Genomic DNA, 24168 nt, shown 5'->3' with positions numbered 1-24168 from the left:
TTAATATTTTTTTTTAGCGCGCGCCTGTAATATCTCTTAACACGCGTATAAAGCGGTTGAATATTATTAATAAAATAATGTAGCAAGAGAATATTATACATTAATTGCCAACTTAACCCGGCATTATTGGTTAATAGTTAATTTCGACGAATAATTACAAACATTTCCAAATTCTTCAGCTAATAATATTGATTGAATTAAGATTTATAGACTGAAATTTTTTATTTGCTTCTTACCAATTATTCATTTTTTTTGGTACATTAAACAAGTAGATAATTGAGAATAATTAATTAAAAGTTTATTTTGGAGATAAAACCGGCATTAAATGCTTGTAAAGAGAAATTACTAACTTATATATATACATAAATATATATATATATATATATATATATATATTTATGTATATATTTGCAATACAGATATATGCATTTATGCTAACTTCGCTGCCAAACTGATTTATATTCAATTATAGTATAATAAAGGTTTTTAACTAATTTTTTGAATGACACCACAACCTTCATCTACTACAATATCAGGAACTACGAATGGTTCTAATAATGATATTGACGTAGACTCAATAATAGCAAAGCTATTAGAGGTGCGAGGTTCTCGTCCGGGGAAGCCTGTTCAACTTACAGAGAAAGAGATACGCGGAATATGTATTAAATCTCGTGAGATATTTATGAGCCAGCCTACTTTACTTGAATTAGATGCACCTATTAAAATATGTGGAGACATACATGGACAATACTATGACTTACTTAGACTTTTTGAGTACGGTGGTTTCCCACCAGACACTAATTATTTGTTTCTTGGAGATTATGTAGATAGAGGTAAACAGAGCTTGGAAACTATATGCCTTTTGTTTGCATACAAAATAAAATATCCGGAGAATTTTTTTTTATTGAGAGGAAATCATGAGTGTGCATCTATCAATCGAATTTATGGATTCTACGATGAATGTAAAAGAAGGTATAATGTAAAGCTTTGGAAGACTTTTACGGATTGTTTTAATTGCTTACCCGTTGCTGCCATAATTGATGAGAAGATTCTTTGTATGCATGGCGGACTTTCTCCTGAATTACATAAATTGGATCAAATAAGAAAGATTGAAAGGCCTACAGATGTTCCAGACACGGGCTTGCTTTGCGATTTGTTGTGGTCTGATCCTGAAAAGGATGTAAGAGGATGGGGAGAAAATGATAGGGGTGTATCATTCACATTTGGCCACGATGTGGTTGAGAAATTTCTGAGAGATCATGATATGGATCTTATCTGCAGAGCTCATCAAGTGGTAGAGGATGGATATGAATTTTTTGCCAAACGACAGTTGGTCACCCTTTTTTCTGCCCCTAATTACTGTGGAGAATTTGATAATGCAGGTGCAATGATGTCTGTTGATGAAACGTTAATGTGTTCTTTCCAGATTTTAAAGCCTGTAGAGAAAAAGAAACTTAAACCGTAATGAATGCTCAAAAGTATTATGAAATATATTTTTGTATAGTTAAATTTCTAAGTTCCATTTAGTGAGGACAGTAAGAATTACAAATCTCGAAGTCTGATTTAAAAAAATATTAAGCCGCGTTAATTTAATTGATTTATTGCAAATTATAATTAGAAATGTTAGTCAAATTTGTTTGAATTGGCCCTCAGCTAGTCTGAACAATTGACATTAGAAACTCGTTAGACAACCATTTTTTCCGAACAGAGTTGTTATTGACTCTAATTATTTCAGAGTGTGTTCTGATTTCACACATCTTTAACTCTTTTCGCGTTTAAAAAACCGATAATTTGTAAATACGAATGATTTATACTAATACTGTTTGGCTCAAATGATGATTCTATTTTTTGTTGAAACTTATAATTTTGAATTAACCAAAATAAATTAAGCCAACAGTTGGTTATTTGCATGTAAAACCTCTACCGGCTTAAAAATTGAATTAAAGGCGCCATCAATACAAGTATTCTCGCAAAAAATTCATTATGCAATTGCCCTCTTCAAGAACTTTGAATATTGGAACTTTGGTACATAAGTTTTTTTTAAATTGCACATGGTAATCATATAAATTTTCATGTCTCTTTGGGCTAATAAATTTGAGCCAAAAACGGCACAGGAGCTGTTAGTGAACAAACACAAAATAATAGAGGTAAAAAGTTTTTTAGAAAATTCATTTATATCAGCCAACTCAATTAATGGTTCAAAAAAAAATATTTTGATCATTTTCGGTCCGAATGGTGCAGGGAAAACAACAATTTTGCGTTGCCTGTGTAATAATAATATTAAAATCCTCGAATGGGACCCTCCAACGATACTTAATGAAGGACTTGGAGCAAGCTTTTATCGTTTTATTTTTAATTCTGTATTTTTTTCTAAGTCAAATTTGAATGAAAAGGTTTTAGTACTAATTAAGGATCTTCCATTTACATTGTTACAACATAATACACAAGTATTGATTGAAATAAGACATTTTTTATCAAAAATTATTCTTAATGACTCTTCTATCATACCAATTGTATTTATAGCAGGCGAGGATAGAAATAGTAGGCAATTCTTGAAATCAATACTCCCTGGAGAGCTTGATATTTATACTGAAAATTCTACAGACAAAAAGCTTGCTAAGCAAATCAAGATTGTAAGGGTAAATCCATTTCCATCAACTGTAGTAAAATCTAGGTTGAAGCATATTTTAAACGTTAAAAAAATATTCGTTGGGATGGGTGAAGGTAATTTAATAGAAGGAATTGTTCAAACTTCGAATGGTGACTTATTTCATGCAATCTCACAGCTTCAATTCTACTTTGAAGGAAACCAAGATATTTTTGTGAAAAATAACCTAAGGGACTTGACAGCCAATGCAGAATTTTTCTTATCTGGGAAAAAACGTAGTAATCACCTGAATTATCGTGACAAGCCTTACCAAACTCCAAATTCAACTCTTAGTAATTTTGGTAAAGAACCTGTATACAATATATTTAGAACAATAGGGAAAATATTGTATAACAAGCGTGAAGAAAACACAAACAAACTTAAACTAGAATCCTTACAAAACACATGTACAAAACGTACAAAAATTGATTCAGAATTTTTGAATGCCTTTAATAATAGATCTGGATTAGTAGAATATATTAATAATGAGAATAATTTACATTGTGCGTATTATTGTGAAGGCTTTAAAGATATAAATGAGCGTTTTTTAAATATTCATATTACTCAACAAGATTTCTTAAAAGGAAAGCTAACATTTGACATAGAAGAACTATTGCTTTATTCAGGATTAGAGGATAGCTCATTAATTTTATTGCTTCAGGAGAATTACATTCCATTTATTGGTAACTGCGCTGATATCATTATGTGCTCCGATATTTTTACTTGGTCAGATGCTTATACTAGTGATTTAAATTCCGAAAACTTCCTCTCATCAATTTCAGCATCTTGCATTGCGAGAACCATATTATTTTTCAATTCAAAGCCATTAAATCCATGCTCACCAGATTGCCAAATACAAAGCGATTTAAAAGTAGGTTTTTCAAAGAATAACTTTTCGCTTTGGAAGAAACAGGAAGATTTACAAAATAAAAGATTAAAAATTAGCAATTTAGCCGAAAAACCAAAGAAAACTACATTTAAATGGCATCCAAAGAAACCTGCTTTAAAATCATTCATTTCCAATTTAGAGCACTTGAAAGAAGATTATAAAATTTTAATAGGAAAATACTTGCCTTTTTTTACGGCAAGAGATAATTACATGAATTTGTTTTTCAGCAACACCATATTTACGGAAGTATTTCCATATTTGAGTTGCTTTTTTGCAGTAAAACATAATAGCTTTTCTCAGAACAATACTATAAATAATGAACTAATTAATTTTATAATAAATTGGAATAAATACAGCAAGTATATTCCTATGCCACAAATAAACTCAATAAACAGCGCAGGCGTAGGTTTGGAGAATGGCTCAAAGTTATATCGCTATGATAGTAGTTTTAATACATCTTATTGTGAATATTTAAGCGATGAACAATTAGTAAGTATTTTAGAAACATTTGATGTAGAAAATCTCCAAAGTAATCCAACAATAAACAACTGCTTTGAATCTAGAAATTCAAACTATAGCAATAACAACACAATTAATTTAGTCAGCTCTTCTGATGAGTCAATAGACGATCATTCTGAATAACTAGTTTGTATTATTAAACGGCTGGAAGTAATTTTTGCATACGCGGTATTATTTTCTTAATACTCGAAAAGATAAATCATTTCTTGTGCAGATTCGTAAATAATAATATATTTGTTAAATTTTTATTGTGTTAAATAGTTATGGATTCTTCGAGGCTTAGTGGAAATAAATCCACTTACACTGACTTACAAACTACTTCTGAGCAATTTTTATTTTCTTCAGAGTCAGTTTGTAGTGGCCACCCAGATAAATTATGTGATCAGATTTCGGATGCAATCCTTGATGCGTGCTTGGAACAAGATCCAGAAAGCTTTGTAGCGTGTGAAACATGCACAAAAACAGGGTTCATTATGGTTTTTGGTGAAATAACTACAAAGGCTAATGTAAATTACGAAAGAGTTGTAAGAGAAACAGTGAAAGAAATTGGATATGACTCTGAAGAAAAAGGGTTAGATTACAAAACTATGGACGTGATTATTAAGCTAGAACAACAAAGTAATCAAATTGCTGGGTGTGTACATGTAGATAAAAATGTAGAAGATATTGGAGCGGGTGATCAAGGAATGATGTTTGGTTATGCTACGAATGAAACAAAAGAACTCATGCCTCTGACGCACGTATTAGCTACATCTATTACAAGAGAGCTGGATTATATCAGAATGAAAGGAGTATCTTCTCGGGTGGGTTGGCTGCGCCCTGATGGAAAGGCGCAAGTGACAGTAGAATATAACTGCAAACATGGCGTACTCATTCCAAAAAGAATTCACACTATTTTAGTTTCGGTTCAACATGATGAAAACATAGAAAACGAGGAAATTAGAGAATTTGTTCTGGAGAATGTAATTAAAAAAGTATGCCCTTCAGATTTGATGGACAAAGAAACTAGAATATTAATTAATCCATCTGGCAGATTTACAATTGGGGGGCCAGCAGCAGATGCTGGATTAACAGGGCGCAAGATAATTGTAGATACATACGGAGGATGGGGTGCTCATGGGGGTGGTGCATTTAGCGGGAAAGATGCAACTAAAGTAGATAGATCAGGTGCATATATGGCAAGACTTGTTGCAAAGTCAATCGTCTTTTCTGGCTTGTGTAGCAGATGTTTGGTACAGGTTTCATATGGAATTGGAATAGCAAGGCCTTTATCACTATATATTAATACATTTGGCACAGCGAAAGATGGGTATAATGACACAAAACTACTGGAGATAGTTAATAAGGTATTTGATTTTAGGCCAGGAATCTTAATTAAGCAGCTAAATCTTAAATCTCCTATTTTTAAAAAGACATCAAGTGGCGGACATTTTGGACGATCAGAAAAAGAGTTTCTTTGGGAAAAGCCAATTATTTTACAATAGAATAATATTGTAAACATTTAGTCATTATATACTAAAATCGATTTTAGGCGGCCTTCATTTTTTTTTGTTAAACCTGACTAATTAAATTATAATTCTATTTGCTTTCATAATGAAGACATTGGAATTATTATCAAAGGCCCAGGCACTTATCAATAAATTTCCTCCAGAATACGACAATGCCAATGCTCTTTTTACTCAGGCTATCAAATCAGACCCATTAAACAGCAATGTTCTTTCTGCATATGGCGAATTTATGTGCTCAATCGGTAATTTTGAAAGTGCCAGGGAATTATTAGAAAAGAGTATAAAAGTTAATCCACATGACGACTATGTTAAGTATTTTAGCCTTGCTCAGATTTTAGATGGAGAAGAGTCTCTTTCTTATTGGAATAATGGCATAGAAGTACTCCAGGAAAGTATAAAAATAGTAGAGAAAAAGGGAAATGACAAGTCTTGTATTGAGAGGCTTGACTTAATGAAAAATCAGCTCTGTAGCGCTTATTGCGCTATTTCAGAATTATTCATGACTGATTTATGTTATAGTGATGAAGCAGAAAGCCAAGTAAAAGAGAATTTAGCAAAGGCGTCCGAAATTAATGACGAGCACTTCGAAACTTTATGTTGTAAATTGGCCTATTTTAAGACAATCGATGATTTTGAAGAGTGTAAAAAGTATGTTTTCAAAATAAAGTATATATTAGCAAACAAGTATAATCTTTCTGTTGAATTCAATGATTTTGCTGATGAATTAAGAAATAAAGACATAATTTTACCTGAGTACTCTGTAAGATTGAACCTCTCTAGAACACTGATTGATTTAAATGAAACTGAGTTGGCAGAGCTAGTTCTGAGCACATTATTAAAAGAAGATGAAGAAGATTGGCAAATTTGGTATTTGCTATCTTGGTGCAGTCTTGTTTCTGAAGATGTAAGCGGCGCAATCGAATGTTTTGAAATGTTTGAGAAATATGGTAATAAACACATTCAAGATAGTGAATTTAAACAACAGTTTATGTCAGACCTTGAAAATTTAAAGTTAAATATTGAAAAAATAAAAACATGTAAGTAGTATTTGTTTAGAAAATATTCATTAGAGAAAGTACAATTTAATTATATCAATATTGCCATTTCAATGTTCTAATTGTATGTAGGTTCCATAAGCTTATACGAACTTTCCCTAATTCTGTCCATCATTATCCATCTCAATGCATCACCTCTGCCAATGTAAAATAGTTCCCATGCTACTTGAGATGACGGAGGATCTACTGCAATGCGTAAAAGCTCATTGTTGGAATACTTCATAAGTGGGGGAGCGTTAAAATTTGGGTTATTATTTATATAACATGAGTTGAATGTTTCTTTCAGTTCGAAACTTTCTTCTTCTTTTCTAGTGTTTATTTTACTTTCTTTGGCGTTCATACTGTCTACTAAGCTTGGCTCAAAATCTTTTAGATTTACTCCGGCTGGCCTAAGACTTCTTATCCATTTTCTTGTTCTTGTGAAGTCTGCATTATTATTATTAGAATCAGGACTAAATAGTATCCAGTCATAAGATTGAATATGGGGCGAGATAACATCAGATCTATTTGATTTCATAGAAGAACCAGCTGAAGGTAAAGGACAGACTTTTACTGTCCTAATAGCATTAGTTGGAAGGCATCCCAATTCACCTCTTCCTACAGCAAAATATCCATCTACGCATGGCTTTCCTCTACATTTGAATGTAGGCCAAGGGACTGAAAGAAATGGAATTGTTGAACTTGCTAAAATGCACTCTATTAAATCATCTTTAGAATTAAAATCGGAGACAAAATGAGCCTTAGGAACAGGAAGGAGTTGCGTAAAAGAAATTATGATTTGCCCTCCTTTTTCCGATCTATTATTCAAGAGTTCAATTACATTATCAGGGAGCTTTTTCCTAAGCTCGCGTTCAAGTACTTCGTTTAGTCTCCCAGCTGTGCCATTCTTTCTGCAATCCTCATAGAGCGAAATGCAGGCTTCCATTGCTTCATACATACTTATATCCAGAGCACAGCAAATTGCAGCTATTGAACCACCAGATGCTCCAGACAATGGCGTTGATTCTGTAATGTATCCCTGTTCTTGCAACTCTAGTATAACCCCAAGATGATAGGGGATTAACATAGCGCTTACACTAAATGAAAATCCCAGTGGAATTTTTCCTTCTAAACTATCAGGAAGTTTAGGGAAATCTGGCCTAATTTGTGACTGTAAGTCTTGAATTCCTTCTTCTATCCTTGACGCCAACCTATTAAACACTGCTGAGCCTCCTTTCTGGATATCCTCAAAAGAATTTGGCCAGAAAGAATAATTTCCATTATTATTTGGAGTATTTAAATCAGAACTTGTATTAAAGTTTCTTGGTTTATTATTGGATTCCATCGCACTATCCAAATCTTGATTTAAATAGTTGCTTTGGGCATCGCTAATTGTCTTCTTGCTGTAAATCCCAAATTTCATACTCCAAGACTTCTGTTTGTCACTATTTGCTGAAGATACCGGTACTTTAGCGCTTTCGTTACACAATAAGTCTTTTCCATCTATTCTTGAGAGCTTCTCTCTCTCACTTATCATCACAAAAGAAATTTCCGGTTTAACGTTTAATCTGGTATAGATTATTCCCCTTATGGTACTACAAATATTAAGGTATTTGCTTATACGAGGAAAACACCTATTATTTAACAATTTATTCAATTCAGTTAGACGAATAATTTCCAATTCTGTATTATTATATTGAGCAAGATTAGATTTTCATGAAGCGGTACGAATATTTGAGAAGTAAGTTCGAATGAGAACTAATAAATAACAGAAGAGGGTAAAAATTAAAATTTATTGGCAAAGTGAGAAAAACCATGTTAGAAACTAAATGGATAAATCATATTTTCTTTAGACAATTTAAATTCCTACTATCAAGCTTGCCAAATAACTATTTGAAATCTTAGATTTCTCATAAAGGCGAGATTTGATTATTATAAGAAATGGAATATAATTAAGTGAAATAACAAACTTAAAGGAAATATATAGCAGTAAATATTTCTTTTAAAGTTATTGCAACATTCTTTCATTGATCACAAGTATCCGTAAATTTCCACAATATGATTCATCCCGCCAATATAAAAAACTTGAGGGATTTACATGTTAGCCAAACCACTTTTCTATTATTAGGATTTTAAAATTTATAAAGCCATGAATACTCCCAAATTTAATTTCATCAAGTGTTTTCTATTAATATTATTTTTTAACCTTGCAACTTTTTTTTTGGTACATGCAGTCGTCTCGGAAAGCACCAGTAGCGTTGACCAATTAAGAGATGAATACTCTATAAGTGAATTTTTGAATGGAAATCAGACTAATGAAGATCATTATGCCAGCATTGATCGAAATGAATTAGAAACACGGCCATCATTTGATTCAAATAGAGAATCTTTGAATGCACATTTAGAGAACAAATTAACTGGGGTTAATAAACAATCCTTTGTAGAATTTCAAAAGGGAAAACTTTCTAAAAATGACGTCGATATCGAAGAGCTGATTTTTGAAATTGTTAAATTGGCTTTAGATGGAAACGGCAGCCGTGTTTTGCCCTCTCTGGAATTAATTGACTTTTTACAGAAAATTATCGAAACTAGCAAATATAATACAGTAACTACACTAGATTATATATTGGCATTCATTTCGAAAGAAAAGTTTGACACAAGTATTACTCATGATATAAATAGGCTTAGGAATTTTACAGAATATCTTTCATATTTATTAAAATATAATGATAACGGACCAAATAGGATGCTAAACTCTGGTAAGGAAACACTTTCGTTAATAAAGACAAGAATACATTCATCGATTTGGGGAATGGAAGAGCTTATAAGGACAAACAAAATTATGGATTACGAAATTCAAAACTTAGGTGGTAAGACAACATATTCATCTCAACCTGTAATTGGTGAGATCACTAATGAAATTAATTCAAATCAACCAAGAGCAGTATTTAGTTATAAGCTAGTTAAACAGACAATAATTGAAATGTTAGGTACAAATATCAACAAAGTATACAGCAAGCTAAAAAGAATTTATGGAAAAATTACATATTCAGGATCAAGTAAAAGTAATAAATCAATCTCTCTCAATTTATTATATGCAATATATTTATCTGCAATAATGATTAATGATTTATATAATCAAGGATTATCATCGAATTTACTTTCTCCAGGGTTTATTTTTATGGTTTTGTTAAGAGATGATATTGAACATCTTCCGAATAACTGGGAGGAAAGGCTAATAAAACGTAGCATAAGCTATGGGATAAACGAAATAGATATTAAAATTCAAGATTCTAAATATTCTAATCTTGAATCCATAATTACCAAAGGTTTCACACATAGCGAATGTAATGCTTCAGTTCTTAGAAGCAACATCCAGGTAGTCTTCAGAAAGTATGGAATTGAATATTTTAAATTTATGAACGAAGCTCTGAAAAAATACAAAACATTCTTTGTTCCGTCAACAGATGGTCGAATTAATAGTATTTCGTGGTTTAATAACTATTCTGTTAATGGTTATACTAACAAATTGAATAAAAAATGGTTTGTTGATATTAATGAACTTGTAATTGAAAATGGAGTTACAAAGGCCGTTGATTTTATGGATGAATTCCATCTACTTGAAATATCTCTTTCTAGAAGTGGCTTGTCTTCCGCGATTATAGTAAGTGAGTCGAAATTATTAAAAGGTACTTTGGTAGAGTATTTGGCTTATAGAATAATTAATGGTAATTCTTCTATTGATCTTAGAGGCTATAGAATAATTAGTATTCACCTTGAATCATTACTAGAAAGCTGTAAAAATACAAAAAAAAGCTTGACAGAGCAGATAAAAATTAAATTCGATGAGCTTATGGGAGCATATGATGGTAAGATTATTGTTTTTACAGATAATTTGTTTTCTAGTTTCGAAACTTCCACTGGTTCTAAGAGATTATACGATATTATGAAACATTACATTGTTCTTGGAACTTTGAAAGTGATTGCTACGTTGTCTAATGAGAATTATAAGATATTGACTGAAAAGGAAATTGAGGTTAAGTCAATATTTTACACAATTGAGATGAAAGAATTGAATGGAATAGTTTCTGAGGTATTCATTTCTGGATTAAGGTACCAACTTGAACTTTCTACTGGAATATTTATTAATAATGATGTAATTCGGGTTTCTGTTTTGATGTGCCATAAATATATTGAAAATTGTGTCCTTCCAGATGATGCAGTTGAATTGATTAATTTTGCTATTTCAATGGCAAAGAATGAGCAATTTTTAGAGATCCCATCGGCAATCCATGGAATTGAAGATTTTATCTCACATTCTAGGATTGGGGCTCAAGTTTCAAAGATGAGAGATTATGAATCCAACTCTATTATAAGTTCAAATCGTTCGCGTCTATCTGAAGTATTAGCAATGCATCTAAGGATGAGAAACAGAATCGTATCGCTCGCACTAAAGATAAGGCCCTATCTCACTAATTTTAGGTATCTAAAAACCCAGCTTTATTTCATGATGCTTATTAATCTTAATTATCAAACTTCATGTGTTAACAAGCCAGTAGAAGATGAATTCAAACTACTTGAAAATAGGGAAAAAATAATCCCAAACTTTTCTGAAGAATTAAGTGTTACACAACTTACTAGTTTATATAGGAAAAACCTTCTTAAATATAAGCAAATTAATAATAAATCTTACAATGAATCTATAAATGATGAAGTTAGCGCTATTACAGAGTCGCAGCTTGACCCCATGTTTTTTGATGACATTCACCAAGTTGTTAAAGACAAGCAAAAGGAAGTTGCCGATATGAAGTCTCTCATACTTGAAATGGCTTTCAACTACAACTCTTTATATTCACCTCTTGGCATGGGTGAAATTGATGCTTCTCATATAGCATTTATTATTTCAGAAAAGTATGGGAAAAGTATTACTAAACTATTAGATGAAATTGAATATAGAAAATTACCGGAAAGAATGAAAGACCGACTTTCAGAAATTCTTTCGAAGTATGTAATTGGTCAAAAGTCTGCGATAGACTATGTTTCATTTCATCTAGGAGTGGAATTGTTGAGAAATAATAAAAATAATCCAAGATGCCTTCTTTTTGTAGGCCCATCAGGATCAGGTAAAAAGACATTTGCCCTTGCATTGCAGACCACCTTGGCCGAAAGCTCAGTATTATTTTATGACTTCTCATATGACATAACAATGTATTCTCATTTTAAAATTCTAAAATCCAGCGATTTTGCAGATGCAGATGCAGCAAAGAGGCTATTGGGGGATAATCCTAAAACTGGAATAATTTCAGAAGAGCTAAAGCAAACAGGGAAAACTGTGTTTTTCTTTGAACATATTGAAAATATGCATCCAGATGTGATTAAACTCATTTTAGATATTCTACATAATAAAGATAATATTAATCATAAAATTGGAAATTTGGGCTCGAGTACATTTATTCTCACAACCAAAGTTGGGTCTGAAATTATTCTTAAAAATCCTGATCAAATTGATAGAATCAAGATTCGAGTTGATATAATTAAAAAACTTCGAGAAACTTTCAGTAGTGATCTAGTCCGTTTAATTCAAAACGTTGTTTTATTCAGACCATTCACAAAGGAAGAAGCTTTGAAAATTCTTGAATTAAATTTCTCAGAATTCTCCGTGCTGATTAAGAAAAATTACAGTACAATATTCATTCAGCCATCTTTGTTAGTATTAAACAAAATTGTTGATAAGAAGTATTCTCCAGAGTTAGGATATAAGTCAGTTCTAGATTTTTTTGAGAAAGAAGTCAAGGAAAAAGTTTTACAACTAATTAAAAAGGGCATACTTGTACCATACACAACATTTAAAATTACGATTCGGGACATCTCGTCTGTAGAAGACCCAAATGGATTTAAAATTGACTTTGCAATTGTTAAAAAGTCGATTAATTCTCGCTAATTTTGAACAATAATTTTTTAATTTTGTTTCACCCCTCTTATCTACTTTCCCCCCCTCTCCGCCTTCCCGTAATCATGACCAGTGCGAAAATGCAAAATAACGACAGTTACTATATGTTACAAGATGGATGTAACTAGGGATAGGATTACTGAGTCTTCTCTTTACAATGATTTATTAATCAGTTCCGTTTTGCTAGATGATGACTCATTAGACACTCTAATCAAAGGATTTGATTCCATGACACACGAATTACGCGAATCATTTAATAATTACTTAAGTAAAGTTCGAAAAAAAATCATTAATGAGTTTGAGAGTCTAAAGTATGAAAAGTTATCTTTTGAACAGGAAAAAAAGCGGATAATTAGAGAAATAGAATGTAATAGGAAAGCTGAAGTTGAGAGGATGCAAAAACTACGCAATACATTGGAAGAAGAAACTGAAATAGCAAAGAAATTAATTATAAAAGAAAAGCATGATAATGCCAAAAAGCTGCTAAATGAAAAAGAATCGTTTTATAAAAAACAACAGGAATTAGCAAATCATTGGCAGATGATTGAAAACAAACTGAACCAAGAAAGATTAGAATTAGAGAAAATTAAAGATAAAATAACAGAAATAAATTTCTCTGCAAGATCTACTGTTGAAATTAATGTTGGGGGAACTATGTTTGAGGTTTCAAGGAGCATATTAACTGAAGGAAAGGCAAAGGGAAGTTTGCTAAGTAGAATATTTTCAGATAAAACGCTTGATATTGAAATTGAAACGGATAAAAATGGAAATATATTTTTTGATAGAGATCCGGAAATTTTTAAAATAATTATAAACTATCTTAGAGATAGTGCAAAGTGTCTTCCATCTCCTTCAACAACCCAAATGAGTCTTAATATTTTAAAAGAATTTAATTACTTTGGGATTAAATTTTATGATAACTCTTTGATATATGTTTTCGGGGGTTGTAATGGTGAAAAGATTCTTGATACTTCTGAGCTGTTCATTACTCCAATTCATCTGGAGGATGACTTTTCGGAAGAAATAAATAAAAATATTGGTTGGAGCAAAGTAAAAACTATGCCAACACCCAGAGCTCATGGTTCGAGTACTAATCTTGACAATTCGAACTGTGCCTTGTTTGGAGGATACAATAATTCAAGTAAGGCGTTAGATAGTCTGGAAATATATGATCCTCTAATAGATTCATGGAGAGTAGGGCCTTCCATGCTTATTGGAAGACGGAATTTGGCATCAATAACCCTTGAAGATGGAAGAATATTTGCGATAGGTGGATTTAACGGGGAAAGTATCATTTCATCAACTGAGTTCTATGATTCTAGAACCAAATTTTGGTCGGTTTCACCACAGCTAAATATTCCTAGATCTTCTGCATCATGCGTTAAACTGGACCAATTTAGTATTGCAATTATTGGTGGAACATGTGGAAACAAGAGATTAAAATCTATCGAAGTTTTCGATACTAGAAGAAACCAATGGGAACTAATTCAATCAAAAGAGTTACTAGAAGTGAGATCTGGATCCATAGCTTATGCATCATTTGGTAAGGTATGTATTTGGGGTGGAATAGACGAAAAAAATGATGTTTTATGCTCGGGAGAACTTTTTAACATTTCACCTTCATCGATTGAGAATACCTCAACTTATATAAAACCTCTATGTAAAGGAATTCTTGATTCAAAAATTCATCCAATTTCAATGGGGAAATACTCGGCTATTATCTGCGGTGGACAAACAGCTGAAGAAACAATAAAAACTACGCAATTCTACTGCTTCCAGGAAGATAAGTGGGACAAAGGCCCAGATCTCATATTTCCAAGATATGGACATGCGATCACAAAGTTAGATATTTAATCGAATTTTTATAAATAGCGATAACCTCTATTTCAGTAAAAATTACTATTATACCGGCGGTAACTATGGATTTTTTGGGTACCCCCCAAAGCACGAGAAATTGGTATAAGCAAATTAGAGGAAATACGAAGTTTATAGACGATATTTTTCCATTAATTAACATTTATAAATGGAAATACTAACTCACGATGATACTGAGTCCATCAAATTTATACATGGGCCTAGATTCAGATTATGCAATAATAATCCTCCAAGAATACTAATTTGTAATCCTCTCAAATACTTAATTCTTGAAAGAGACTCGCAAATAATCATTTTTGACTTAAACATTGTATTATCTAATCCAGATGGTTTGGCTTATTTTGAAAGTAACTTTGATCAACTCTATCAAGCTCAATTAGGAAAATATGATATTGGCCATGAATCTACTATTATTCACATGGTTTTTGACTGCTCATCAACTATTTTGACTATTGTTACTGAGAGGAAGATTCTACTTTTTGATTTGCTAAACATCAATAGAAAAAGTGAATGGATGAGTATCAATCATGATGGAATTCAATCATTAACTTGGACTCGAAATCATGATATAATAGCAATTGAAACTGATAGTTCTTGCTCTATTTACCACTTTATTCCCTCTGAAAGGAATTTTCATAAAACAAAGCTAATATTAGATGGAATTTCTGATGGGTTTAAGCTAGTAGAGGCTCTTAAGAGTAGTTTTTATGAAATTGAATTTATATTAATTACAGAAAATGAAAAAAACATTGTTATTGTAACAAATGAATTATACTATCAAATCATTTCTTGCAGATCCAAATTATTCACTATTCCTCAATCATTTGTTAGAGCATTTTCCATTTTAATTGAGCCTATATTAGGTTTATTTCAAGAGCACAACTCCGAAGCAAATTTAATTTGTCAGCTAAATATCGTATCTGCAAAATTTATAGACGGGGATGATTTATATCTTTCAATCTCACTTATAAGATTTTCAGAGTATGTGGATGGGTATGTTTTGTTCTTCAAGATTTGTGATGATATGAAAATTGAGTTGAGCTCATATTCAATTAATGACTTATGTTTTGATAATGTTGATTCTAATGACATAGATCAAATCAAGAAAATTCGTTGTGTTTCTTTTTGGGTCAAAGAATGGGGAATTTTATTTGTAGGCTCTACTGTATTTTCACAAATGGTCGTTTTCACATGCAATCATTCATATATTAACAAAGAAAATTTTAGTGATTTCATACCGCATAAATGGGTGAGGCTTGCAATGTGTGAAGGATACGATATCAACTGCACTGATTTTGATATTGGTATTTTTGACTCTTGTCTCTGTACATGTAATTCGGGATCAATCAGAGACCCTAAATCAACAGTTGACGCTCCAGAAATTCTTCAACCACCTGCCATTTTTATTGCTGAGACCAACGGCGACATTATTACCCATTATATCGGAGGAAACCCGAAGCTAATCAAACCAATTGAATCAGAAGAAGTAGTATCTTTGATCACAAATAGTGACCTCCAAAATATTAACTCAAATGACCAGGATCTTAAAACCCAATCTTCGCCACCCAAACATCTATACAATTCAATTAATTTTCCTCCAACACACTTTAATATTTCAAAGATTGATGATGGCAAATCTTCAGGGGTTTTTGAACAAATGTTCACCACTCCAGAACGCGAGTTATTAAGTCAAGAAATTTTTACGGTAAATAAATCAGGAAAAAAGCTATTCGATTCTATTATGAAGATCGATTATCAAGTGTCACAATTAGAAAAAAAATTTATTGAAATTAATGACCAATTTTTCAAAATTTTAAACTCTCAAGAAATTCGAGGATTATTAAATTTGTGTGGAACATCGGGTAAGATTGAACCAAATTTCAGTGAGAGTGTTGATCTTTATCAATTGATATCAAAATCTAATGAAATATCAAATGTTGAAATTCAGCTTAGAAGAATCCATTTACACATTATGAAAAAGATTTCAGACGAAGTTTATAAAAATACCAATATTGAGATACTAAAAGAAAAATTGAGGAAGAATGAACTAACTTCAAGTCAAATATCGATTTTATTTCAATATAATATGGAATTATTTGACGCTTATACAAATAATGGCTTTAATGACAACCAAACAATTTTGAATTCACTAATCACTATTGAAAGACTTTCTCTTAAATTGGCTTCTAGAATTTCTCAAGTTTCGATATTTTGTGAAAGGTTGAATTCCAGAAGGAGTTGTGAGCTCGAATTTATCTCACTTCCGCCGCCTGAATATAGCTATAACATTTTGAACTTTAATGATCAAGGTTTTTCGACTCCAAATAAGATTCATTTTGATTCACAATTAAATGCTCATTTACACAAGAATATCTCTTCTTCTGTCAATATATCAAAAAAAAAGAACTTTGTTATACATCCAGATTCAAAAGGAAAACATCACTCATATTCATCAAAGAGAAGCATCAACCTATCTGATATCATTAATAATATTTCGAACTCAGTAACAGATGATGATTCGTGCAAATTGTCATTTACTCAAAATGATGAATCTAATATTATAAAATCCCAAAAATTAAAAATTAACAATTTAATGAACCAGACTAATACTCCCGGAAGGTATATTCAACTCAGATCTAAATTTACTGGATATTCCTATGACGAAATTCAGTCAGACAATTTAGGTGTAATTGATAAATCCGCATTACAAAAGAATACCCCTTTTTTTGAATTATCATGGATTCCAGGATTAGCAGAAGATAAGACTGGCCAAGTTAAATTAACAGGAAATCCGAATTTTAAATTTGGGACTAAAAATAAATATATTAAGCCGGGAATTCTTAATTCAGCGCTCGCAAACTGTATTGAGAGGCTGGAGAGAATTATCGATCATTGCGAAATTGCTAAGGGATCAATTTCATTCATTGAAAGAGAAGAATTAATTCCAGCGCTCAGCAACAAAAAAGGAGATTCAGCCCAGTCAATGGAAGGTTCAAGCAATAATTTACAAAATGGGAGCAGAGTTGTTGCTTCTCAATTGTTATTATCAAGGAATTCGTTTTTGCAGAAAAATATGATGTATAGGCAAAAGCTATCTTTGATCATATCTGGATTTATAAGTAAACTATCAGACAAGAGAAAACTGTCTAGCTTTCAAAAAATTACAAACTCTTCAATGATTAATTTCAAGTCAAACATTTCTAGTAAGTTTAACGATAAAAATCGAATCCAGGATGGCTTTAAAGAAGAATGCACTCAACCTCACCCTTTCATGTTACCAGGGAAATTCCAAAACTCAATACACTCATATTATAAAGCTCCTCTTTTAGAACGCCGATCACAAATTGATGCAAATAATCTATTTGGTTGCATTAAGAATACTCTAGAAAAAACAGGCTTAAAAGATCATGGCAATGCGCTAGAAACTGTTTCTGAAACAAACAATCTTAATTTTGGTAATTGCTCTGAATTGAAAGCAATTGAAAAAGATATCGAAATAAACGCAAATGGTTGGCAAGAAATTACTCAAGAGCCTACAAAACTTCGACTTAGTTTGGAAGAATCCAATTTTAGTAACAAATTATTTTCATTGAGCAATAATTTAGATGAAAAAACTTCTGATTCTGCCTTGAATGAAAAATTTACTGATATAGATTCTAATGATCAAAAAAATGAAACAAAAAAAGATTTATGTGAAAACGGGAAATCAATGCATGAGGAAGATATAAAATCCTCTCTTTTTCCATTAAGCTTAACCAATAACGATACACCAAATTCAAAAAGGGCATCCGAAGGATTATTTACATTTTCAACAGAAATGAATATTTCATTAAACCTTAAAAGTCCAATATCAGAAAAAAAATATACACAGGATATAGTTTCTAATGAATCAAATATCTTTTCTTTCAGTTCTGATAGCAATCCATTGAAACCTATTAATAATATCTGTTCTAACCCTAAAAAAATCTCAGAGAATAATTTATCGTACGTTCATATAAAAAGTGAATTAAATAGATTCGATGAGTCAACTGTTCCAGAAGTGCAAGAGTCTGTTATTGACAGTAACACTAGTTCTAATGTTGGAAATGGTGGTCCAAGTTGTAATATTAAAGATATTAATGATGAAAGGATTAGACAAACGCCTGAAGGTAATTCTACATCTCCAGCTAATCTTGGCGGCTTGCTTGGATTTCCTAATTTTATGGCAAATTTAAGTGCTCCTAAAGTTTCTGGCTTTGGTTCATCTCAATTCTTAATCAATGGTCCATTTGGTTCGAATAAAAGTGATAATTTATGCGCTAATTCTAACAATTGTTGCAACATTGAAGAACAGCAATCGTTTGGGTTTCACACAACTAATTTGAACCTTTCAACTCCTTTCAAAACCCATCCAGTATCGGACAATTCAATGGGAGGATTTGCCACATTTTCTTCTGAATTTCGTGGTTTTTCTCAAATAAGTGAGCAAAATTCAACAAGCAATTCTTTTTCAAATAACTCAAGCAGTAATATCTTTAACTTTGCTCCGCCTCAAAAACCGAGGCAAGTAAACAAGCTTGATTAATTCTTAGTTAGCTTTGCACACATATTTTTAATATTTAATTGCAACATATTAATAAACTGAATTTATTTGTATTGCATTTGCATGCAATTCCCCACATGCCGATTAGACTTTATGATATTTTAAAAACAATAGTGTTAATTATTGTGCCTGCAAGTACTAGAATAATTTTACAATATATTCTATATTAATGAAAAATAGAATAAAATGAAAAAATTTGCAATAAATGCAAATAGAAAAAGAGTCATCAAAGGTATAATTATAGAAACTCTTACTATCTTAGGATGGACCGTTGGTTCTGCACTACACTCAATTTTCACGAAGAAATCGTTTAACAAACTGTCAAAGGATGAACCTATTAGTTCAAGAATAATTTTTGGTTCGTTTTTAACCATTGTTCAGTTATTATTGGCATCAGTTACTGGAATCCTCATATGTGGAATTATTGGTATTATTCATAGAAGGGAAATTAAACAAGATTCTTTAGAACTAGCAAGTAATAGAATAGCTATCAATGGAAACGATTCAAATATTGAAGGCAGCATAACAGAAAGCACATGCGAAAATAGATTTGAGCAAACTGATTTTACGCAAATATCTAAGTCTAGCAGTTATATCATTGATGGAGATAATATTGAAATAAGTAAAGAAAAGGCCGAATTCAATGAGTTCGATACTAATTTCAATATGGATGAAAATGTAAATATTAGTTATTTAATACTAAATAAGGATTATAATTTGAATACTTTCAACAGAAATATTAATTTTCCGGAGGCATCATTTGAAATAGGATCTAATTACGAAAACGAACCAAAAAAAGATAAACTAATTACTTCGGCCTCAAATAGAAGCCAAAAAAACTCATACAACAAACATATTTCGAAAGAACGATGGTGGGGGAGTAACAAGATGTTATTTTCTGCAGCCTTGTACGCTATTGCTAATATCTGCGCAAATACGGCACTTGGCGGAGGAAAAGTCATGCTAGTCCAAATAATAAAGTGCAGCGAATTAATATTGACAGCAATACTAGCGTTTTTTGTTTTAAAACGGAAAGTAACTGTTAGAGAAGTAATCGCATTTTCAATTAGCACAGTTGGCATAATACTTGTCGTCACTTCAACATTAAGTAACGGAAATGCAGGTTCAAAAGTAATAGTATATAGCGTTATACTTGCAGGTGTTGGGGCTTTCACAATATCTCTTAGAAATGTTATTGTTTCTTCAGCAAATAAAAATGAGAAGGCAGTTGGTACCTTTACTATATTATCATTTTGGGGAATGATCACTTCATTGGCAATATTTTCCATAATGAGTATTGCATTTGGAGGATTTCACATTAATGTTTCCGTAATGCCATTACTCATCAGTGGATGTTTTCATGCTACTTATAATTTTTCTTCCTTGGCATTTTTAAAGCTAGTTGGAAGTCCTATAGTGCACGCATATTTCAATTTAGCAAAAAGAGCAATCATTGTATTAACAGCAGAGTTAATCAACTGTACAGCTCCCCCCATTGTACAGATATTTGGCAGTATTCTCGCGATTTTAGGTATTCACTTCTCAAAAAAGAGAAAACTATCATTTAAAAGTAAAAAGAAGATTATGCCCAGTTATGAAAATGAAATCCAAAATAAAAACACTGATTGTAATGGCAAAATTGGAAAAGTTATTAAAGAACAGCATAAAGAAGCAAAGATTGCGAATAAAGATAAATACCCGTACGCTGCTTCAATTGCAATTTCTAGTCTATTTATTATTATTGGATGGATAACATCCTATACATGTTCATGCGTACTGCCAAAAAAAAGCTTAACGCCCATGGTAGGTTGATATTAATTCTATTTATTTTCATGTATTTATTTTTTGGAATAACGCCTTAATAGGGTGAAGTAAAACATAGGAATTCAAGTTTTATTGGCTTAGAAAAAAATAATCATAGATTTAACGATGAAATTAAAAAAATATTTGAAATTGATAATTGGTTCAATAATTATCCAGAACTATTATTAAATTTATCAGAAAAAAGTCCTAAATTACTTTCTGAATCTATGCGAAAATATACTCGAATCTCAGACAATTTCTTCGTCCAGGGTGAAATAATGATGTCAATATTGAAATACACAATTGGAAATGTAGAAAATGGGATAGTCTTTGGTATAGCAGACCACGAGAATAAAGGAGATGCAGGAATTAATTGGAGCCAATATCTAGTATTTAAGCGTCTGAATATTAAAATAATTTATTATTGTACTTCAAATTATTCTCACAAGCCTTGTGATATTAAAAGAGCATTAAATATTGCAAATACTCTCCCTCGAAAGCCAACAATATTTTTAACTGGTGGAGGAAATTTAGGAGACGTATGGCCAAAGTATGAATATGAAAGAAAAAAAATTCTTGAGGAATTTCGTGAATTCAATACAATTATTTTTCCGCAGTCAATATCATTAAAAAGCAAAGACACTATAATAGATTTTGATTATTTAAAAATGCATAAGAATTTAACAATTTTTGTTAGAGACATTTATTCCTTTGGTTTTTTACATAGTATATTATTCAATAATCAAAGTACAACTAATACAAAATTGCTTTTGACACCTGATATTGTTACATCAATAGTGACCACGAAGGAGAAAAAAAGTCCCAACACTACAGCGCATTTAGTATTTAATAAAACCTATGATATATTATGGATTAATAGAAATGATAGAGAGACAAGTAAAAGACAATGGAACAAAAATTATGACGCAAATTTAAATATAAAAGTTGACGATTGGATTAAATTTATGCCTACTACTTATTCGAAAGGTATTTTATATGGAAATAAATATATTCTAAAAAGTGGAGAGGAGATTGCACTACCCCAATTTGTCTCAAATAATGTCTTTAACTCCACTTATGAATATGACGAACCAAATTTTGATGTATTTTCAATTGGAATTTCGCTTCAGAGATTTTGTGCCGGGCTTAATTTTATTCTCCAAGGAAAGGTGATAATTACTAACAGACTACATGGACATATATTTTCTTCACTTCTCAATAAAAATCAAATATTACTAGATACTAAGTTTAAAAAGATATTAAACTACTATAAAACATGGAGTTTTTCAATCAATGAAGATTATATTAAGCTTGCAAACTCGGAGAAAGATGCATTGGAATCGGCGGAAGAAATGTCAAGAAGATTTCCAAGTGACAACCGTACTGAATTATTCTTTATATATTGTAGTAAGTTATATTTATAAAAGTTTTTCAATTATTTTGGGCAAATGGATCATTATATTCAATTTCGGGTGAGATACAAAAAACATCTATTTCTTTATTTAAATCTGCTTGGTCTTCAAATGGATCTATATTTTTGTCACTTTGAGATTCTTCGAGTTGGCGAGCATTCATTTGCTCTAAAAAATTGGGATATTGGCCATCATTTTGAAGAATATCTATATCTATTAGATTCTGGTCTCCTTCACTTAAAGTCTTATGGTTTCCTTTCATTTTTTCCAATTTAAAAGTATCGTAGCTTTCTCTAGTTTGCCCATAGAGCTTCAAGAAAGCCTCATCCGAACTTAAACTATTCGCTCCAATTAATATATATCTCAAGATCTCACGTTGGATACTGACTCTGTTGGTAAAATCTTCCCAATTAGAATCTGTATTTTTTTGTCTTTTTCCACAATTTGAAATATACAGCCCAAGATGATCAGAAGATTCTTGCTGTTCAATTACTGCTTCTAACATCTCTATATCATATAGCATTGCTTCATTATTAAATTCCTTCAGCCAATGAAGGAAATTATCTGAAGCGAATAGAGTCGGGGGGACGCATTGTACTATTGAAGTATTTTCTTTAATATTATTTGAAAAAACATCCCATAAAAATTGGAAAAAGTGCCTAGAAAGTGTATTTGAATGATCGTTAAATCCGGAACAAATTAAATAAAAATTTGAATAGCAAGGCGAAGAGGAAGAGTACGGCTTACTTAAAGCAATTTTATCAAATACAGAGCTTAAAACAATTATTATTCCAGCTGTGAATCTGGTTAAGGCTGTCTTCAATGAAATAATTATATTTCCACCAAACTTTATCAAATTCAATGCAATCATAATATTTGTCACAAGGTTAAAACTTTCCTCAACTTCAAATTGGCCTAATGAAAATGTAGGGACTAAATGGCAATAAGAGTCAATATAAATCAGGTCATATTCATTCTTCTTAACATTGTAGTCTTCAGTTATTGCATTTATTATTTGTTTATATTGATTGCAGTATTTAAATTCCTTACTAATATCGATAAAGGTTAAATTATTGCATATATTGAATTTAGTTTTATTTTTATCTTTGTATAATTCATCAGTTTCTTCGTTTGTAAGAAGGATTATTGTACCTTGCTTAGGAGATTTTGAATTTATATTTAGTAAGAATGTTAATGGAAATTTACAATGGTCTTCTAGAACTTCACGATATGCCACACCATTATAAATTTCTGCATACTTATTAATTTTGCCCAAATATTCACTCATTGTAGATTGAGCATTACATTCTGATAGTTTTAATTCTCTAATTATTTCAAATAAACTTAGAATATGAATATTCGCAGGAATTTGGCAATATAAAGGTAAATCATCGATTATATTAGCATTTAATATGCTATCTTGTGTAAAGTTCATTTCAAATTCATTTCCAGGAATGCTTGAATAAATTAAATTAGTATTTTCCTTTTGATCCAATAATTTAGATGCATCAAACGGAATTGTTGTCCATCTTAGCTTATTATCAAACAATTCATTATGAACACAAGTATCAATACCAAAAGTTATTTTTTTGATTGGAGAATTAATAGCAGTTATAGTCTCACAAAATCTTTGAATTAAATCTTCATCGCAATAAGGAGACATTTGTAGAGATACGCATGTGAAATCTTGAACTTTTTTAAAAAAATTTTCAGACTCGAACATATATGCTTGCGATTTAAGTCTATCTACAAGTCTCTGATAAGCAATATCATCTTTTGACCAGATAAACCATTTTGGAGAAATATTTTTGGGTAGTCTTTCTTTTGGAAGGATTTGCGCTAAATTTAGCTCGATATCCATTTTTCTCTTAAGAGGGATTTTTGATATATCACCATTATTCGAAACATCACTACTCTCTGTATCATTGTTTTCGTTTACTAAGTCATCA

The 24168-nt window shown here is 31.3% G+C and overlaps 11 protein-coding genes across 11 annotated transcripts; 9 read left to right on the top strand and 2 right to left on the bottom strand.

Moving 5' to 3' along the window:
• The first annotated feature begins 502 nt into the window (after positions 1-502).
• Positions 503-1465, top strand: Chro.70303 (hypothetical protein). Its single annotated transcript, XM_662398.1, has 1 exon — positions 503-1465. The coding sequence occupies one exon, from the start codon at positions 503-505 to the stop codon at positions 1463-1465; it is 963 nt and encodes a 320-aa protein (XP_667490.1).
• Positions 1466-2072: 607 nt separating this feature from the next.
• Chro.70302 (CG7825-PA) lies at positions 2073-4178 on the top strand. The annotated part of the gene is made up of 1 exon (XM_662397.1): positions 2073-4178. One exon carries the CDS (start codon positions 2073-2075, stop codon positions 4176-4178), a length of 2106 nt encoding a protein of 701 aa, XP_667489.1.
• Positions 4179-4318: 140 nt separating this feature from the next.
• Chro.70301 (methionine adenosyltransferase) lies at positions 4319-5539 on the top strand. Its single annotated transcript, XM_662396.1, has 1 exon — positions 4319-5539. One exon carries the CDS (start codon positions 4319-4321, stop codon positions 5537-5539), a length of 1221 nt encoding a protein of 406 aa, XP_667488.1.
• Positions 5540-5648: 109 nt separating this feature from the next.
• On the top strand, positions 5649-6608 carry Chro.70300 (SPBC16D10.01c). Its single annotated transcript, XM_662395.1, has 1 exon — positions 5649-6608. One exon carries the CDS (start codon positions 5649-5651, stop codon positions 6606-6608), a length of 960 nt encoding a protein of 319 aa, XP_667487.1.
• A 68-nt stretch (positions 6609-6676) lies between these two features.
• On the bottom strand, positions 6677-8134 carry Chro.70299 (At1g33270). Its single annotated transcript, XM_662394.1, has 1 exon — positions 6677-8134. The coding sequence occupies one exon, from the start codon at positions 8132-8134 to the stop codon at positions 6677-6679; it is 1458 nt and encodes a 485-aa protein (XP_667486.1).
• Positions 8135-8746: 612 nt separating this feature from the next.
• Positions 8747-12538, top strand: Chro.70298 (clpB protein). Its single annotated transcript, XM_662393.1, has 1 exon — positions 8747-12538. The coding sequence occupies one exon, from the start codon at positions 8747-8749 to the stop codon at positions 12536-12538; it is 3792 nt and encodes a 1263-aa protein (XP_667485.1).
• A 123-nt stretch (positions 12539-12661) lies between these two features.
• Positions 12662-14401, top strand: Chro.70297 (hypothetical protein). The annotated part of the gene is made up of 1 exon (XM_662392.1): positions 12662-14401. One exon carries the CDS (start codon positions 12662-12664, stop codon positions 14399-14401), a length of 1740 nt encoding a protein of 579 aa, XP_667484.1.
• Positions 14402-14570: 169 nt separating this feature from the next.
• Positions 14571-18986, top strand: Chro.70296 (hypothetical protein). Its single annotated transcript, XM_662391.1, has 1 exon — positions 14571-18986. One exon carries the CDS (start codon positions 14571-14573, stop codon positions 18984-18986), a length of 4416 nt encoding a protein of 1471 aa, XP_667483.1.
• A 204-nt stretch (positions 18987-19190) lies between these two features.
• Chro.70295 (hypothetical protein) lies at positions 19191-20816 on the top strand. Its single annotated transcript, XM_662390.1, has 1 exon — positions 19191-20816. One exon carries the CDS (start codon positions 19191-19193, stop codon positions 20814-20816), a length of 1626 nt encoding a protein of 541 aa, XP_667482.1.
• A 218-nt stretch (positions 20817-21034) lies between these two features.
• Positions 21035-22231, top strand: Chro.70294 (polysaccharide polymerization protein). Its single annotated transcript, XM_662389.1, has 1 exon — positions 21035-22231. One exon carries the CDS (start codon positions 21035-21037, stop codon positions 22229-22231), a length of 1197 nt encoding a protein of 398 aa, XP_667481.1.
• A 7-nt stretch (positions 22232-22238) lies between these two features.
• Positions 22239-24080, bottom strand: Chro.70293 (hypothetical protein). The annotated part of the gene is made up of 1 exon (XM_662388.1): positions 22239-24080. One exon carries the CDS (start codon positions 24078-24080, stop codon positions 22239-22241), a length of 1842 nt encoding a protein of 613 aa, XP_667480.1.
• Positions 24081-24168: the final 88 nt, after the last annotated feature.

This window comes from Cryptosporidium hominis (genome assembly GCF_000006425.1).
Source record: "Cryptosporidium hominis TU502 chromosome 7 CHRO017068, whole genome shotgun sequence".
NCBI classification, from domain to species: domain Eukaryota; phylum Apicomplexa; class Conoidasida; order Eucoccidiorida; family Cryptosporidiidae; genus Cryptosporidium; species Cryptosporidium hominis.
Note: the sequence above shows the minus strand (reverse complement) of the source record. Positions and strands in the feature narration are given on the sequence as shown.